The sequence below is a fragment of the Ranitomeya variabilis genome, chromosome 5 (genome assembly GCF_051348905.1).
Source record: "Ranitomeya variabilis isolate aRanVar5 chromosome 5, aRanVar5.hap1, whole genome shotgun sequence".
Classification (NCBI taxonomy): domain Eukaryota; kingdom Metazoa; phylum Chordata; class Amphibia; order Anura; family Dendrobatidae; genus Ranitomeya; species Ranitomeya variabilis.
In genome coordinates, this window is record NC_135236.1 from 491,407,988 (window position 1) to 491,427,677 (window position 19,690).

The following is a 19,690-nucleotide window of genomic DNA, read 5'->3' on the forward strand; positions in this document are numbered from 1 at the left end:
ACACCTTGTCCTGGTGGAGAACCAGGAAAGTGGGGACGACAGGAAAGAGCTGCCAATTCAGAGACGCAGATAATAGAAGTGATTGCCACAAGAAACCCCACCTTCCAAGACAGATAGGACAGAAACCTTTCGGAGTGGTTGAAAGGGAGAACTCCTAAGGGCCTCCAGGACTAAATGGAGGTCCCAAGGGTCCACGGGTGTCCGCTACGGGGGTGCAGCATGCGCTACCCCTTGGAGAAAAGTTCTGACCTGAGAATGGGAGGATACGTTTTTCTGAAAAAGAATAGAAAGCGCTGACACTTGGCCCTTTAGCAAACTATGAGCAAGACAAGCGTCAAATCCCACCTGGAGAAACACCCGAATGGAAGGGAGAGCAAAGAACAAAGGCGGGATGTGATTAGACTCACACCAGCTGAAATAGGCTTTCCAAGTCCAATTATAGACATGGGACGATGACTGCTTCCTAGCCTGGATCACGGTCCGAATCACCCGATCTGAAAGCATTAAGCTACTTACGGGTAGCGGCATTTTTCGGAGGCCCATGACAGCACTACGAGAGAGGGGATCCGCCCTTCAGGAACAGGAAACCTACAGATACAAAAGGGCGGCACCTCTCCCTATGCATCAGTTGTATATTAGAGCCTGAGAGGACTACCGCGGTTAGTAGCACACAAATATTATATACAGTTTATATACAAAACTAATCCAATGCAAATACCACACGTGAGATCTATATATATCTCATTATATACATTATAGGAAGTGCAACCCCCAACGTGAATAGGGAGGGAACTAAGGGTGCTGTCATGGGCCTCCGAAAAATGCCGCTACCCGTAAGTAGCTTAATGCTTTATTCGGACTCCCATGACAGCACTACGAGAGAATTACAGAGATGTAAAACTACCTTAGGGAGGGACTATAGCTTGTAGCACCCTTAACCCGAAGGTGAGATCAGAGGAGCACCCCAAGTCCAACCGATAGTGCTTGAAAAAGGTGGAAGGGGACGACCACGTAGCTGCCTTACATATCTGGTCGATTGATACTCCAGATCTTTCCGCCCAGGATGTAGCCATGGCCCTGGTGGAATGCGCCCTCAGATTCTGCGGAGCCGGACCTCCACCTGCAGTATAAGACAGAGAGATAGCCTCCCTAATCCACTTCGCTAGTGTGTACTTCGAAACTCTAAGCCCTTTCCTAGGACCTTGGAAGGATAAAAATAACGCATCCTCTCTCTTCCAAGCGTTAGTGACTGTGATATATTCTAACAGGCATTTTCTAACATCTAGTGTATGGAGTAGTTCTTCCTTAGTATTAGAAGGATTAGGGAGAAATGACGGTAAAACTATCTCCTGTGATCTGTGAAAATGTGAGGCGACTTTTGGCAAATAGGCGGGGTCCGGTTTTAGGACTACTCTGTCCTGTAGAAACTCTGTATACGGGGAGAGTCTAGAGAGCGCTTGTATGTCCCCTACCCTACGAGCAGATGTTATTGCTACCAAAAATGCTGTCTTGAGGGACAATAATTTAACTGAGGCCGAATGTAAGGGCTCAAACGGTTCTCTAGTCAAGGCTGACAGGACTAGGTTGAGATCCCAAGGTACCGACCTGTTCTTGTGTATAGGTCTAGCTCTACTAGAAGCTTTTATAAACCTTGATACCCAATAATTATTAGCAATGTTACAAAAAAACAGGGCCCCCAGGGCTGAGACTTGTACTTTTAGTGTACTTGTAGATAGGTTTAGCTCTAACCCTTTCTGCAGGAATTCTAAAATTTGGTTAATTGGTAACCCTTCTTCGATTCTAAAATCTGAAGAGGCCAAGAACTTCCTCCAAGTTCTAGAGTAGATTTTTGTTGTTATATTTTTTCTACTCTTCATAAGGGTATCAATTAAATTTGGGGAAAAACCTCTGTTCTTTAATAATGACCTCTCAAACTCCATGCCGTCAAATGGAGCCCCTTCACCTGCGGATGGGTGATCGGACCTTGATGGAGTAAATTTGGAATGTCCGGGAGTACCCAGGGGTCTTCCACCGACATGGTCCTGAGCCAAGCGAACCAAGCCCTCTTGGGCCAGAAAGGGGCGACCAGTATGACCCTTGCTCGGTCCTCCCTTATCTTCCTGACCACCAGAGGTAATAGGCCCAGCGGGGGGAACGCATAAGCCAAATGGAAGTCCCATTTGATCAAGAAGGCATCCACTGCCAACGGATTCTCCCTAGGATTCAGGGAACAGAACTTTTTTGTTTTTCTGTTGTCCCTGGTGGCAAACAGGTCCACCTCTGGATGACCCCACATGTGGACAATCTGACTGAAGATGTCTCTGTTCAGGGACCATTCCCCTTGTTTCAAGGTGTTGCGGCTTAGAAAGTCTGCTTTTATGTTTTCTTTCCCCCTTAAATGTAGTGCAGTTAAAGATAGTAAATGGGTCTCTGCTGTCTGGAGAAGGCGGTCTGCTACTTCCATCAGAGATTCGGAATGTGTTCCACCCTGGTGATTTACGTAGGCTACTGCCACCTGGTTGTCGGAGAGGATCTTGACATAGTGACCCTGTAGATACACGAGGAGTTCCTTAACTGCCAATTCAATAGCCATTAACTCCCTCTGATTAGAAGAGGCTGATGTTTGAGGGTCCCATAGCCCTTGAACTACGATGTCACCCATGTGTGCCCCCCATCCCGTAGGGCTGGCGTCTGTTGTTATTACACGAGTCACATGCGTCACCCAGGGAACTCCTGCCGACAGATTGTCTTCTACTAGCCACCATCTGAGAGATGTAAGCACTACCGGACTTAACATTACCTGACCCTGCAAGGACCCCTGTAAGGTTCTATCATTATCTAGAACCTCAAACTGTAAAGGTCTGGTATGGAATTGGGCACAACGGACGGCAGGAATGCACGAAGTTAGGGATCCTAACAGTGACATAGCCTGTCTAAGGGTCATGGATGGTTTATTAATCGCCTTTAACACCTGTTGTTGAATGTGGAGCAATTTATCAGGCGGCAGACAGCATTGTTGGGTTTCTGAATTTAATAACAGTCCGAGGAATCTCTGAATTTTTAGGGGCTGTAAACGGGATTTGTCATAATTTATAATCCAGCCCAGACGTTCTAGTTTGGCTATGGCTGTCTTTGCCTGTGAAAGGCAATGATCTGCTGAATTCCCCACAATAAGAAAATCATCCAGATAAGGCATTATGAGGATATTGAATTCCCGCAAATGTGCCATAACCTCAGCGACTACTTTAGTAAATACCCTAGGTGCTGCTGAAATGCCGAAGGGAAGGGCTCTATATTGAAAATGACGAACAATTCCCTCTATCGACACCGCCACACTCAGGAACCTCTGGAAGTTCTCATGGATAGGTATATGATAGTATGCGTCCTTAAGATCTACAACTACCATAAAGCAGTGTTTGTTTGAACAACATCTTTATTGTAGAACTGATAGACTCCATTTTGAAGGTTTTATTAACCAGGAACTCATTAAGGGATTTAAGATTAATGATAGTTCTAAACGACTTATCTGGTTTTTGAATCAGAAATAAAGGAGAGTAGAACCCTCTTCCTTTTTCTGAATCTGGAATCTCAATCAGCACTTTTTTAAGACATAGATTCACGACTTCCGCTTCCAAAGCTGTCTGTTCCACAGTGGAGGAACGTAAGGGGGTTAATTTAAATTTATCACGAGGCCAATGGTTAAACTCCAGTCTCAGACCGTCTGATATAATGCCTCGGACCCAGTCACTATTAGTGATGTCAGACCATGCGGAAGAGAAGGCTGCCAATCTCCCTCCCACAGGGATTGCTAGTCATTGGTCTGACTTTTTCCGTTCTTTTGAGGAACGGCGAAACATGTAGCCCGTACCTCTCCTGCGTCTATCCTCCCATCTGAAATTATCTCTAGAGGGTGAGGACGCACGTTTCCTTCCGCGACCAAACCTCCTCCTGTTGAAAGGGCGACGGAAAGATGCTGATGCCAGATTAGGGAACTTCTTATCATCTCCTGCTTTTTCAAGCAACTCATCCAGAGTTGGTCCGAAGAGATATTCCCCCTTGCATGGGATAGCGCAGAGCTTGGATCTTGACTGGATGTCACCAGACCAACACTTTAACCATAAGGCTCTACGAGCCGCGTTGGAAAGACCTGCTGCTCTGGCCGCCATTCTGACAGAATCCAATGAAGCATCCGACAGGAAGGCCGCAGCATCTTGAATTACTGGGAGCGCATTCAGGATTGTATTCCTGGACGCACCTTCCTTAAGTTGTGACTCCAACTGATCCAGCCAGACCATTAAAGATCTGCCTGTACATGTTGCGGCCACTGCTGGTCTCAGAGATCCGGCCGCCATCTCCCAGGTACCTTTAAGGAAGGTGTCTGCCTTCCTATCAAGTGGATCTTTAAGGGTCCCCATATCCTCAAAGGGTAATGAGGCTTTTTTGGACGCCTTCGCCACCGCAGCATCTAGTTTAGGGGCCTTGTCCCAGGTATCAACGGCTGCATCCTCAAAGGGATACCTGCGTTTTAATGCCGGTGGTAATGAGCCTTTCTTCTCCGGTTTCTTCCACTCTCCGAGAATTAAATCCTGAACTTTATCAATCACCGGAAAAGATCTACGTCTCTTATGGTCTAATCCGCTGAACATTATTTCCTGTCTGGAAGGTTGATAAGGCTCTTCCAGGCCCATCGTACTTCTGACTGATTTAGCTAGTTTATCAACTCGGTCCAGAGGTAGACAAAATCGGCCAGAGTCCTCTTCCGATGACGAGGAAGAGGGAATAGAGCCATAGGAACCTTCCTCTCTTTCTTCCTCCGAAGACTCAGAGATTAAGGGAGCTTTATGTTTCGAACTTCCCGCCTGGGATAGAGACCGCAGGGATTCCCTTACTTCCATACGGATCATCTCTTTTAAGTTAGCAGTACTTGCAGATTCTTCCGCTACCTAGGGGAGGACAATAAGGTGATACCTTCTATCCCTGATGTCCCTTAACCCCTACCACACCTGTAGACCTCACCGTCTGCTGTATACAGGGGGCACATAATTTTTTGGGACAAGAATCTGGTAAAGGGATCCCATATAGGGCGCACTCCTTATGTTTCGTCTTTGCATTTTTCTTTCCCTAGAATGACAAAGTATAAGGGGGGCCCGCGTCACTGAGTGAACATTCACGTAGATCACTTACCAGCGTACGCCAAACAAAGGTACTGGAACACGAGGGGGTTCTTTCCCAGTCGAAGCTCTCGATCCCTGCTTGGACGAGCTTTTGCGGCTGGACTGGTCACTCCTGACATGCTCCTTCTCCAAGGGCTTCTGTCGCACATCCAGTAGCTGAGGCTGCTCACCATCACTCACCATGATGGAAATGTGGCCAAAAGCAGGGCTCTAAATCCGACACCTGCTTAAATCCCCCTGAGTTCCGGTCAGCAGGCTGCCTGGCGTCATCCCATTGGTTTCTGCTGACCAGACCGCAGCTGGGAGGTCAGCGGTGGTTAATGAGGAATCCGGTGTCCAGGATCGATGGGCGCCGCCATCTTGGATAGACTGCGCATGCGCAGCCATCCAGTAACCCGGAAGCGCCTGCTGACTCCGCCCCCGGCGTCACAGCACTCCGGAAACGCTCCTGAGAGCGGTGCAGGACGCCGGAGATGTACAACAGCGCTCCGGTCGGCGTTCCTCTCCTGCCACCGCTACCCCACTACACCGCCGCACTGCTGCATGGACCAAGGGGGACGGTTATACTCACCAACGCCGGCACAGAATGGAGATCAGGAATCCTCCGGACCCTGCTCCCTGCTGCAACACGCCACCGACGTGCAGTCCAGCCAGGACCACCGTGGCGTCTCCAGGGAGATCCGCACCGGCCGAGGTAGGAGACCCCCCCGCTACCAGATTCGGCCGGCCGGCCTGGGATCCATTACGAGGATTTTCATCTGTAGGATCCTGTCCCTCCAGGAACAGGAAACCAACTGATGCATAGGGAGAGGTGCCGCCCTTTTGTATCTGTAGGTTTCCTGTTCCTGAAGGGCGGATCCCCTCTCTCGTAGTGCTGTCATGGGAGTCCGAATAAAACCCGGATGCTCTCAAAACCGCAGTTTCAACAGCAATGCCGTTAAATCAAGTGACAGAGAATTCTGGAGGCAGATTGGTTCTTGGGACAGAAAATCCGGTCTGTCTGGGAGCTTCCAGGGGGCATCCGCGAGAAGAATGCTGATCTCTGGGAACCAAGACCTCCTGAGCCAATCCAGTGCTATCAGAACGACCGGCACCCCTTCCACCTTGATCTTCCTCAACAGCCTGTGAAGGAGGAGGGGAGGAAGCAGATAAGGAAGGAACAAACTGTGACCAGGGTATTGCCAGAGGGTCAGCGACAACCGCGAGAAGATTGCGGGACCTGGAAACAAACTGTGGAACCTTGCTGTTCAGTTGGGAAGCCATGAGGTCCACATCCGGAGTACCCCATCCCATCGAAGGCAAATCTGATGGAAGACTTCATGATGCAAAGACCACTCTCCCGATGCGAGACCCTCGCGGCTGAGAAAGTCGGCAGCCCAATTGTCCACATCGGTGATATGCATTGCAGATATTGCCGGAACCATCGCCTCTGCCCAAAGTAGAATCTTGGATACCTCGGCCATCACCAAGGGACTCCTAGTTCCTCCCTGGTGGTTGACATGCCACCGCCGTGGCATTGTTCATCTGAACTCGGATTGGCAGACCCGAGAAGCCTTTCCCACTGGTGAAGGAACAGAAGAATGGCCCTTATCTTGAGGATGTTGCTCAGCAGAGAAGATTCCTCTGCAGACAAACGTCCCTGGACGGTCAGGTGGCGAAAAATCGCACCCCAGCTGAGAAGGCTGGCATCCGTCGTCACCACCTGCCAGTGAACGGGAACGAAGGACTGACTATGGAAGATGAGAGGGGATGACAGACACCAATTAAGAGATTGATTGACTTGGGAGGAGAGGCGAACCAGACGATCCAGAGAGAGAACAGACTGCTGAAGCAGATGGCCTGCTAAAGCGGTTGTGAACAGAATTGAGCAAAAGGAATTGCTTCCGATGCTGTCACCATCCTTCCCAGGAACGTTTGTTCAGTAATTTTAGATCCAGGATGGGTCAAACCGCACCGTACTTCTTCGGCACAACAAATAGGTTTGAATAAAACTCTGTGAAAAGTTCCTGGTCTGGGACGGGAACAATGACACCTGAAATGAGAAGGGAGGCAATGGAGACAAAGAACCCCGGAACCAGAGAAGCATCACTTGGAGGATGAGATTTGAAGAATCAATCTAGGGACTGCGAAAATAAATCTATTTTGTATCCTGAGGACACAACTTCTCTGACCCATGCGTCCTCCACCGAGGCGAGACAAATGTCTCTGAAAAACTGGAGGCGGCCACCCAACCTGAGAAATTCCCTCGAATCTGGAGACGAGTTATTCAGAGGAAGATCTGCCAGGTCTAGGCCAGGTGGATCTACCCTGTGAGTTACTGGAATGTCAGGAGGGAGTGGGTTTAAAGGAAGCCCTTTTCCTAGCCTGGCGAGCCTGTGGCCTCTCTTGACGGGAAAAATCCTCTGTCGCAGAGAAATGGTGAAAAGGCTGAAAGGACCGAAACTTATGCTTCAGAGGAGGCCGGCAAGGTTTGGACTGAGGAAGGAGGAAGCTTGTCCCTACTTAATAGTTTGGTCCAACTTGGAGCCAAATAGACAAGAACCCTGGAAAGTCACGTTGGAAAGGGACTTTTTTGAAGATAAGTCCGTCGGATGGCCACAATATTGCTGGACGCCTGAGCCGCACATGAAGCGGCGTCCAGGGAGGAAGATACCATGTACTTCCCTGATAGAGAAATCTGGTCCGCGAGGATGGCCAATTCCTCCGGTTGGGCTCCAGAAAGAATGCCCTGACAGAGTTGTTTAGCCCACGCAGCTATGGACTTTGACACCCAGGTTGTGGTACAGGCAGGGCACAATGTAGAAGCGACTGCTTCATAGGCAGACTCTGCAAACGACTATGAGTCTGTCATTGGGGTCCTTGAGGGATGCTCCATTCGTAAGTGGGAGGACCATGTTGGTGGACAGTCTGGAAACTGGAGAGTCCACAGTTGTAGAAGCAGTCCAGATCGCAGTGAGCTCAGGAATATAGGATGCTGAGTCGCTTCCTGCTTTGGAAGCGTCTGGTCGGGTTTTCCCGTTCCCTGGAAAGTACCTCCTCGTGTGGGGCAAAGACCTTGGGCGCTGGTCTCGACGGTCTAAACGAAACTCCCTGTTCTGCGGGTTCCGTAGCAGTATCCTTAATGTTAAAGGTCTGATTGACTGCCACAATGAGGCTCTGGACCATGTCTCTCATATTAGAGGCCTGGTAAAGATTCAAGTCCAAGTCATCCTCTGACAGTACATCCAAAACTGCCTAGCCTGACTCTATAGAGGTGGACCTAGAAGAAGCAGTCCGACGAGAAAGACCAGGGGGAGAGACAGAGCGGGAGGAGGACCTAGAATGACACTCCTGAATGGATCTCTTATGGCCCATGTTGGTAGGCACAGCCGGCGAGTCGTGTGATCTGCTGGCAACAGTGGAGGCAGGAAGGGGCAACCTGTCAAGAATGGACACCAGGGTCTGCAAAACCTTGGTAAGATCCGCCACAGATTGTGACAGAGAGGTAGCCCAAACTGGGATAGGGGCGCAACTCTCTCCTGGGGTTGTAGGGGACTCCTGAGTAGCAGTCACGGGGGGCTGCTGCAGCCCTGACAGAGGGAGGAGGACTGGCCTGAAGGTAGCTTGCATTTACATGAAGAGCAGACACAGTGCCTGACAAGAGCAGAGGAAAAAGAAGAGCGCTCTCCTTTAGAGTTAGGCATGATAAGAAGCAAACCCATTAACTAATGCCAGAAGGTTAGGGGACAGAGATATGAGCTGAGGAGAGTGTCAGTCTGCTGAGAAGAGATACTCACAGGAATATGCAGGTCCTGAAAAACTTCCACCAGGCTGTAGTCCAGGAGACAATTAGAGCTGCAGGGTGATTGCAGGAGGAGAAGATGCAGGTCCTGCAGAGATGAGCCACTTTCTGGGTCTAGATACCAGAAAATGGCAACCTAAGAGAGGAAGAGGGGGGCTGGCAGTGCCAAAAAATCGCGCATAGATGCCGAACTGCAGAGAGAGAGGAGAGGGTGTAGACTGAAAAGCCTGCTCACTGAGGCTGGAAAAAGGGGCGGAGCTAACCGCCGGAACAAAGAGGCAGAAGAAAATCCTTTCAATGGAGACAGGAGAAGGGACGAAGTTAACCACTGGAGCCAGGAAGAGTGGGATTAGGAGGGGAATAAAACTCCTCTTCCTACCGGTAAGCCAGTACATTCTTCAAATCTTAATTGGTTATCCTCTTCTTTACCTGAATTTTCTCCTCTGGACAGACCTGATGGAGAGAAGAAAAAAGATGTACCTCTCCATCCATGAGACATTTCATAGATGTCCGAGCCTCTTAGGGATGTAAGATGTCCAAGCCTCTTAGGGATGTAAGATGTCCATGACTCCTGAAACCGACAGGCTCTGGTGGGCAATAGAGGGGGCCAGGACCGATGTTTAGATCACCTAAACACTTCATGTGTTAGGGGCTGGGGTCCTGCCGGATAGACGTATGAGGATACAGGGGTGGCAGTTCACGCTGTACTCATAGTCTCTATGTGGGAGTACAGAGTGACTTCACACTGTATCCCTCCAGAGGTAAAAGGAGAAGATCCATCCGAAAAAAAAAAGATGTTACTGGAAAATGACGAAAACCGAGGTAGATATGGGTCTAGTAAAAGACCCGTGTCCACCTCCTACTGACACTAAGCTAAAACGGATTATCCTAGTGCCGGTCGGTGGGGTGAACACTGCGGAGGAGTAGCTAACTTTTTTGTGCATAGTGTCAGCCTCCTAGTGGCAGCAGCATACACCCATGGTTTCCTGTGTCCCCCAATAAAGCGACAGAGAAATACATTTAGTTGATTATAAAAAAAAGTTGTAAATGATACATCAGATGAAAACATCTGGAGACCCTAAACCATGCATACAGTGGCGAACTTCAGGAAAAAAAAAATAAAATTAGGCGAAAACATAAAATGGACTTAAAAAAGGCTTAAAACATAAAACACATGACAAAAAACGGTGCAAATGCAATAATGAACCGGGCCCAAAGTCTCAGAGTTCGACTAGGAAAGTAGCAAAACCAACAGCAGACGCAGTGCGAACCACGGTGGAAACTTGAGAAGTGTATATTAATACACTTACACATCATGACATACATAATTAGGAAGGAATAACAAATTAAACTTTTCATAATATAACAGGGCAGAATAGCTAAGTTTGTACAGCGGAACTATTCAGATGTAGCTGAGCCAACTTTGCGTGACATTTAAAATGTCTGATGAGAACTTTCAACAGTAGTAGAGCTGTTCTTATGGCTGGGGCAGTGAGACAGGCTAGGGACACAGAGGAGCATACAGTGGGGGCTTTATGAAGAGCAGGTCAGTGTATAAGACGGGAGCTGAACCGTGCCTGCCCCAAAGGTCAAGGAGCAGCGTTATGTCAGAATCACTCGCTGCTCTGTGGTCGCCTTTCTCTCCTCATTCAGATGGATACCAATGCTCACTGTTTGAGGAATTCTTCATAAGTCGTCATGGTAAAATACTTTCCAATATGGTGCACCTCATCTGGAGCGAGGTGGGCGCCTACCCCATGTCCTGGCCCTGCCCTTATACACTAAATACAAGCACAGGCTAACAGACCTATCAGAAGCATGTTCTTACACTTACCTAATGAAAACTTTAAACCCCTATGGTGGTAATAAAGAACACATTTTCCGACTATAGAGCCAAAATTATACACCACGTTACTTCAAATTATTGTTACCTCTAACATCGCAACCAGTTCAGATTTGGAAATCCCAATCCTGTCTCTGTCACAGCTGTCCACCACATAAATGACAGCATCTGTATTGGAATAGTAGCAGCGCCAATATGGCCTGGAATAAAACAAAGGTACAGGACATTAATACTAGAGCTACTGAAATAGCAAGAAAACAGAAGATCCTTATCAATGTTTCAGCTCGCTTCACCTACATAAAGTGGAAAGATTCAGAGGTGCAATTACATTTTACTTATAGCTTCAAGGGAACAAGTCAGCTTCCCCAGGCCCCCTTAAACCGCCTCCATGTCTTCAATTCAACCATTAATATACTTTCAATCAAGCTCCTTTATGTGGCTTATTGCTTTTTCCATTACCATAAAATTCATTTCTCTATCCTGGCCTGTGATGCGCTAATTAATGGGCAACTAGTAAAGGGGGTGCTGTGTTCCCCACACTAATTGTCCCACTAATCATGTTATCACTCATCTCTGGGGAGATGGCAGGTTCCCTTTAAAGAGTAAGTACACAATTTGATTTTTTTTTTTTTAGATTATTTTGTTCTCTTAATTACAGATTAGTGAGACCCCCCAACTGATCACTCAAAAACCCTGTGATCTCTAGCTTAGGAGACAGGTCTGTCTGTGCATTCACTCAGAGCCGAGTGCAGATACAATAAAGAGCATAACATTCCGATTGAATCTGCACTCCATTTTGTGTGTGCCGAGCTGCACACTTCACAAAGGATTTTTTTTACTTATTGCTTGGAATCTCAAGACCTGGACCATCACCAACCTGATTGTAATTAAGAGGATTAAAAAAGAAAATCTACATAGTGCTATCAAAAGGTTTACTCTTTAAGCCCTCCCCGCACCTTAAAGGGGTTGTCCCACGAACAAAGTACATTTTAATTAATAGATCTTGGAATAAAAATAAGTTCCACAATTGGATGTGTTAAAATAAAATGTTCCTGTGCTGAGATAATCTTATACATGTGCTCCTGCTGTGTACTGTGTAATGGCTGTGTCTGACTGTGCAGGAACATGGTCTGATCATAACACATCTCCTGGGCAGGGGAGAGGCAAAAGAGAGTATACAGACAGGACAGAAAAGACTGCGCATCCCTGATGTTGCCAGCATCGCAAATAGTTGGCAACATCAGGACAGATGAGCGATAAGTTAAAATATAGATTACTGAGAAGGAAATCTAAAATTCCCCTTCTAAATATACACAAAATATCATTAATATTACCTGATACTGGTTTGTCCCCCGAGGTCCCACACTTGAAATTTCAGATTCTTGTAGGTTACCGTCTCAACATTGAAACCAATGGCTGGAGAAGAGAAGAGAACATCACTAGTTGCACTCAGCAGGGTCAGGTTTACATGTTGCAAAAATAAAACATCACTTTAAGGCTATGTGCACACAATCAGGATTTTCTGCAGAATTTTGCTGAACAAAACCGGACTTTTTCTGCAGGAAATCCGCATGCGTTTTTTTTTTCGAGTTTTTTGTGCGTTTTTTTCCTGAGCTTCCCAATGCATTAAATAGCTGGAAAAACGTGAAAAATCCGCAAAATTAATGAACATGCTGCGTTTTTTACCGCGATGTGTTTTTTTTGCGGGAAAAAAATGCTACATGTGCACAAAAATTGCAGAATGCATTAAAATGATGGGATGCTTAATGTATGCGGGGTTTTTTTAGTGTTTTCATAGCCTTTTTATCGCGAAAAAAAAAAGAGTATAATCCTGAACGTGTGCACACAGCCAAACTCCCGCCTTGACTACTGCAACCTCCTACTCTCTGGCACCACCCAATCCATCCTACACTCTGCTGCCCGACTAATCCACCTGTCCCCCCGCTATTCCCCAGCCTCTCCCCTATGCCAAGCCCTTCACTGGCTTCCTATCGCCCAGAGTCTCCAGTTCAAACCCTCACAATGACCTACAAAAGCCATCCACAACCTGTCTCCTCCATACATCTGTGACATGGTCTCCCGGTACCTACCAACACGCAACCTCCGATCCTCACAAGATCTCCTTCTCTACTCCCCTCTCATCTCTTCTTCCCACAACTGCATCCAAGACTTCTCCCGTGCTTCCCCCATACTCTGGAACTCTCTACCCCTACACATCAGACTCTCGCCTACCATAGAAACCTTCAAAAAGAACCTAAAGACTCACCTCTTCCGACAAGCCTACAGTGATCCTGAACCTACTGAACCGCCGCACAACCAGCTCTACTCTCTCCTAGAGTATCCTCACCCATCCCCTGCAGACTGTGAGCCCTCGCGGGCAGGGTCCTCCCTCCTTATGTACCCGTGTGCCTTGTTTGTGCTCATGTTTAATGTATTTGTCTATATTTGCCCCGTATTCACATGTAAAGTGCCATGGAATAAATGGCGCTATAAAAATGTATAATAATAAAATAAAAATGGCATGACAGAGTAGAAAGCATCTACTATGCTTATGTCATACATCAGTATGACTGCAGCATGCAACACCTTTTAGAAAAAAACCTTTCCAGAACCCAGGACAGCTCAGAGCAGTCACTAAATAGCCAGTCCAAAACTTTAGAAAAATGCAGACAGCACATCAGATATGGTGATGCAAGTCCTAATTCCACTGGACCACATGGAAAATGTACATACCAAAGTTGCAATGAAGGACAGCATCAAATCCGGGTGAAAATATCCAAGAAGTGGTTCCTTTATTATGCCATGGAACAAGCTTGTTCACCCGGATTTGATGCTGTCCTTCATTGCAACTTTACTAAATAGCCAGTGTCCATGTACAAATTCACCAAACCGGCCTCAGAAACAGCGCCGAGCCCTCAGGAGGTGTCCTGTACTGTCTGGCACAAAGATACTAGAAGCAGATGCAATAAAGTAGTCCAGGAGGAAAAACATGGCTGCTTTCTTTAGCCACTGACGTATTTTGGGCACTTATAAAGAAGCATTTTTTTTTTGCGCTACCGCATTCAGAGAGCAGCAACATTTTTAGTTTTCTTTCAATGTAACTGTATGAGTGCTTACATTTTGCAGGGTGAGTTGTATTCTTCAGTCGCACCATTTCCGGTACATGTAAATTATTTATCTTTTATTAACTATAAATAGAAAAAAAAAAAAAAACACAGCAATTCTACCTCTGCTTTTTTCACATTTTGATCTACTTACCGTGCAGAAAAAATTAAGTTTCCTCCATTCTGTGGCTCAGAATGATTATGGAGATACCATACTATTATTTATTTATTTAAAGGGGTTGTCCACTACTCAGACAATCCCTTCTCAATCCCAATGTTTCCCCCAATACAATACACTGTCTGGAAAAAAAAAACCTGTTTCTTTTTGTGTAGCCACAATCGAGAGTCATACGTACTTTCCTGTCAAGAAAGCTCAATGAGGGATTTTTTAAGGCAATATGCAGTTTTCATTTGCAACATTGTGTGGTATGCGCGATTTTTTGAGATTTTTTATTACACTTTTTGAAAGTCAGAGTGAACAAAAAAACAAATTATGGAATACCAACATAGACTTTTTTTAATCATCATTTGGGATACCTGATATGCAATCTTTATTTAAAAAAAAATTAGGATGATACTAAATTTATATTTTTATTTTTTTTTGCTTGTTTTACATATTTTGCACAAAAATAAACTATTTAATTTTTTTTGTTGGTCTCCATATTTTTAGACCCAAAAACACTTTCTATAGAGGGAGCAATTTTAGGGCTGTTTTTTTGTGGCACAAACTATACTTCCTCCATTAGTATCATTTTTGAGTACATACAATTTTCAATCACCTTTTTCTACCAAGGATGACTAAAAAAAAAAAAGAAAACCCCAATAAATCTGGAATGGTCTTTTTCATATTATTCATATATTTTACAATGTTCATGCTGTATAATTAACATTACCTTAATTTGATTACAGTGATACTCAATTTATATTCTTTTTTTATAGGTTACCATTTATGCAGCAGAAAATCTCTTTTTACGATTATTTTTTGAAATTCTTTTTAGGGTGGGGTGACATGAGTGGGATGTTGTTGGTACCAGTCATTATTGATGCAGCGATACTAAAATGTGGATCTTTTAGTTTTTTTTTGTTTTTTTTTTACAAAACTTCAATCCCACTGAAGCGAATGAAGCCACATACAACCCTTGGCTAGGGCTCATGCAGACGTCTGTGTAACACGGTCCGAGCACGGGCCGCAACGCATGGACTGGCCGCGGGACTCCCGACATGAGCGTGACAGCTTCGTATAATGCTATGAGACTGACACTCCGGTTAGAAGAACAGTAGCCAGTCCGTGCTCGGACCATATGGCACAGAGTTCTGTACAAGCTTTTAGAACTTGTGCAGTTTCCGAAAGAAAGCAGCCATGTTTCTCTAATCCTGGAAAACCCTTTAGGTCCTGCGAATTGTAAGCTGTAGCTGCCCTGGATCAGACTTGCATACCATGGTCAGAGCATCTCACTACCTGGGCAAGCTTGCCTTCTTCACATGGTGCATCTTAGTGCCATTTTTTTCCCAGGTAAGTGACACATGTAAAGAACTCACCGCACCCCTTCCTCCACTGTAGGCACCTCTGTCCCTCGCATGCTTCCCTGCTTGTCTTTACTTGGACAAGTAGCCACTGCTAACCTGGATCAACACACAAGATCTGCCATTTTGGAGATGCTCTGCCCCAGTCTTCAAGAACGTACTCATCCGTCAGTCGTAATATATATTATACTAGCTATTGAACCCGTTCTACGCCCGGGTGGCGAGCATTTGTATTGGTATATGGTCTCCATTCTGTCATGTGCTGCTCCCATCTTGCTCTCCCATCCTGTCATGTGCTGCTCCATCCTGCGTCCCCATCCTGTCATGTGTGTGCCCCCATTCTGTCATGTGCTGCTCCATCCTGTCATGTGCTCCCATCCTGCGCCCCATCCTGTCATGTGCTCCCATCCTGCGCCCCATCCTGTCATGTGCTCCCATCCTGCGCCCCATCCTGTCATGTGCTCCCATCCTGCACCCCCATCCTGTCATGTGCTGCTCCCATCGTGCGCAATCATTGTGTCATGTGCTGCTCCCATCCCGCGCCCCCATTCTGTCATGTGCTGCTCCCATCCCGTGCCCCCATTGTATCATGTGCTGCTCCCATCCTGCGCCCCCATTCTGCCTGTTCCTGTTTCCATTCTGCCATATGTTGCTCCCATCTTTCTCTCTCCGGCTCTACTGCCGAGTGCGGGCGGCCGCGCGGGGCTGTGCCGAGTGCGGGCGGCCGCGCGGGGCTGTGCCGAGTGCGGGCGGCCGCGCGGGGCGGTGCCGAGTGCGGGCGGCCGCGCGTGGCGGTGCCGAGTTCGGGCGGCCGCGCGTGGCGGTGCCGAGTGCGGGCGGCCGCGCGTGGCGGTGCCGAGTGCGGGCGGCCGCGCGTGGCGGTGCCGAGTGCGGGCGGCCGCGCGTGGTGGTGCTGAGAGTGCGGGCGGCTGTGCGTGGCTGTGCTGGGGGCCTGAGCAGGCGGGGACACCGACGCGCTGTGGGGGTCAGGTGCCGGAGTCACCGCTATCTCAGGCCCCCGGCACTTGCTATATTTACCTGTCCCCCGTTCCATCGATGCGCGCTGCTCGATCCTCCGGCTGTGACTGTTCAGTCAGAGGGCGGCGCGCATTAAGCGCGTCATCGTGCCCTCTAAACTGAACGTCACAGGCGTCCGTGCTTTCCGGCGCCATTTTCTTGAAGACACGCAGTGTGTCTTCAAGAAAATGGCGCCGGAAAGCGCGGACTGCGCAGGCGCCGATTCCGGGAGCAGGGGGACATTCATGGCCCGGATTCGGAATCGCATCGGTGGAACGGGACAGGTAAATATTGCATACTCACCCTCCTGGCACGTCCCTGCTTCTCCGTTGGAGATCGCGGTGTGCGTTCAGTGCTTACGCATACCGCGATCTCCTGGGAGCGTCACTCTGTGGGGTCCAGACTGCGCCGGCGCTTGCGCAGTCTATAAAGGCTTCGGACAGAGTGACGCTCCCAGCGTTATATTATAGATAATACAGGACTATGAATACTGATGGAGTTATTGGTGGTACATACTGGGAATAGTGGTGACAACTTCTCCCACTTGTAATCGGTAAAGTATTGTAGTCTTTCCAGCTCCATCTAAACCCAGAATCAAAATCCTCATCTCTCTGGTTCCAAACAAGCTGGAGAAGATGCTGGAAAAGAAACCCCCTAAAAGAAGACAGAGAGGTACAGTCATTAGGAGAGCATGTATTATCAAGTAACCGTCATATATGAACAAGCCATGTCATATAATCTCAATTAGGAGTCTTTATCTGGCTGTTAAAGGTAGGTGGAAACAGGAAACATCTTGCTTTATGCTTCCATCAGAGTATTCTTCTATGTAAGCCTCCCGCAGAAGCCTCCAATATAGGGCGCAGCGTTGTTCACTCCCTCTCACTATATTTACTGCGTCCCTCCATATAGGAAAATTCAGCAGACTATGTATTCTTATATGGTGGAACCAAAAAGGAATCCCTATTATAAGCCAAAAGACCCCTGTGGACATGGTTGGCACTTGTGCCTGTATGCTGAGCATGAAAGAGACAAAACAAAAAATCTGACACGTACAAGTTAAATGCTGGGTTGTTGATAAGCAGGAGGTACAGAACAGCTCCACAAGCCCTACTGACTACTGATGAGCCATTGTGTTCTGATAAGGTGTTATCTGAGGATGCTCTCCTGCTTAAAACATATGTTCAAGTTCCCGCAGCTGATGAACAGCCATGACTGAGACATGCAGCTGCGGGAACTTGAACATATGCTTCAAGCACGCAGGAGACACTCGGTTAGCACCCGAGCATGCTCAGATAACAGCTTATCCCAGCACGCCCGCTCATCACTACTACCGACATAAATCAAGAGGCACGGCTTCTTAGTTTCAGGAAAAAGACACCTCACATCTATAGTTGTGGCCAAAATTTGGATTTTTAATATAGCCACTCCATCAATGTTTGCGGTCATCTAGATACTGAAACCTGAAGCTTCCATCAGTCCCCCTGTGCCTCCGCTGCCAATACTTAGTGACATTGCACTCCGGTTTGTAGAATTTAGCTCCCTCTATGCGAAGAGAAGTCTGTGACCGAGTTCACACACGGTGATCGCACTGTGGCCACTAATCGGCCTAAAACCATAAGAGCCCAAGTCGCTGTGGTCTTATAACTGCTCTAACACAATCAGTAATGTGTGTAAAGTACTGTGGAATAACGGCACTATATAAGTGAGTAAAATAAATAAATCATGCCATTTTGCAGGGAAACTGCTTTTCCACTGCAAATCTCATCAGAATAACCATGTGATTTTGCAGGAGAAATGGCCTTTTCCTTGTAAACAGTAAAGAGCTGTGTGTGCGTGTAGCCTGAGCCTGCATTCAGACGGGGGTATTTCACAGTCTGTATATGGACGACAATAACCAGACTGAACGCGGGTGTCCTGACCTTACAGCCTCCTCTATGAGGCCACAAGCTGGTCCGCGGGCAGTCTGAGCCTTGTGGTCCGCATTCCCTGCCTGCAGTACATCAGCAATGCTGACCATGTAGTGTTCAGTGGGTAAGTGGAGACCGAGGTGCTGAGAACCCGATTCACTTTCCATGTCATCACTGGCATTGCCACAGCACGGCCCCCACAGGAGAAGCTCTTCCAATGGAAATCCTACAGGTAAAAACACCTATCTGGTGACGTGTCGGGCCAACGAGATGTCACACGAGGCGGCACCAGTAATTTGTGTGTGACAGGCAGGGCTGAGGACCGGGCAGGGTTCTTCCGCTTCACATCACAATCTGTGAGCGAAGCCTAAAGCCAACACCAGCAGTGGGTGATAATACAGAAGTGGTGACGTGTTTCTATTATACTTTTCCTCTCCTGGTTTTGGCTTACACATACTGAGGTAAAATACTGACCACATACTGCTAGTGTGACCTAACAAGGCCTCATCGGGCGGCATCGGACGCCATACAGCGACTATAAACAGGGCGCCAGGACCAGATCTGTCCAATCACAGGCAGATAACCATGGCATCTACCCTACACAACCAGATCAGCCCGTGTGCCTCTGCGGTATAACAGGGCGAGTCTGCTATGATCTGATAGCCGCTGATATCGGATTGTGGACACACCACCGGCCAGTGCTCCCAGGGGCCCTTTAAGTGGCTCCTTTAAGGGCTAACCTAGCTCCCACCACCCTGCCGGCCACACAGCCCCGCTGCAGACCCCCATGGCTCCACAGTCAGGAGGGCACTCACCCATGGTGCACGGAGAAGCGCTCGGGCACACACTGCGGATGCTGCTGCTCTGCAGTCACGATCACTCCCGGAAGCGCAGCGCGCAGTCCACGTCACACACAACACTGACGGTCACACCCGGCACATTCGAGACAAAATTATTCGGCAGAAAAAAATAACATCTAAATATAGAATAATAATGGCGGAGATAGCACGTTTACAGAGGACGGAAGAGAAAAGCAGCAACACGTCGGGCAGCCTGTAGTATGTGCTACGCAAAGCTGGCGAATCTGCGTTACCCAGTCCAGCGCATGCGCAGTGCTCTGCTGTGCTTAGGCCAGTAGTTGCCGGACTGGTAGAGCCTGTGTGTCCGGAGCGCGCTGGTGCAGGACACTTTCACCTACATCCTGCTGTCTATTGTCTTGTAACAAGTGACAGTCACTGTATCCTGCCTGGTGTCTAAGGAAAGTGCAGAGACGCTGAAACCAATTATTGTACTTAGATGATAAAACCTCCATTTATTTCATCCATTAAATACAGGGATTT

General features: G+C 47.6%; 1 protein-coding gene across 1 annotated transcript in view; it reads right to left on the reverse strand.

Moving 5' to 3' along the window:
* The window catches only part of ARL1 (ARF like GTPase 1), a 33,725-nt gene extending 14,264 nt beyond the window's left edge, over positions 1-19,461 (reverse strand). The window contains exons 1-4 of the mRNA XM_077265602.1: positions 19,166-19,461; positions 16,960-17,097; positions 12,133-12,214; positions 10,887-10,998 (exon numbers count right to left, since the gene is read on the reverse strand). Of these exons, the coding sequence (XP_077121717.1) occupies positions 10,887-10,998; positions 12,133-12,214; positions 16,960-17,097; positions 19,166-19,169 (336 nt within the window). The 5' untranslated portion in view covers positions 19,170-19,461. The remainder of the gene's footprint in view (positions 1-10,886; positions 10,999-12,132; positions 12,215-16,959; positions 17,098-19,165) is intronic.
* Between the last annotated feature and the right edge of the window lie 229 nt (positions 19,462-19,690).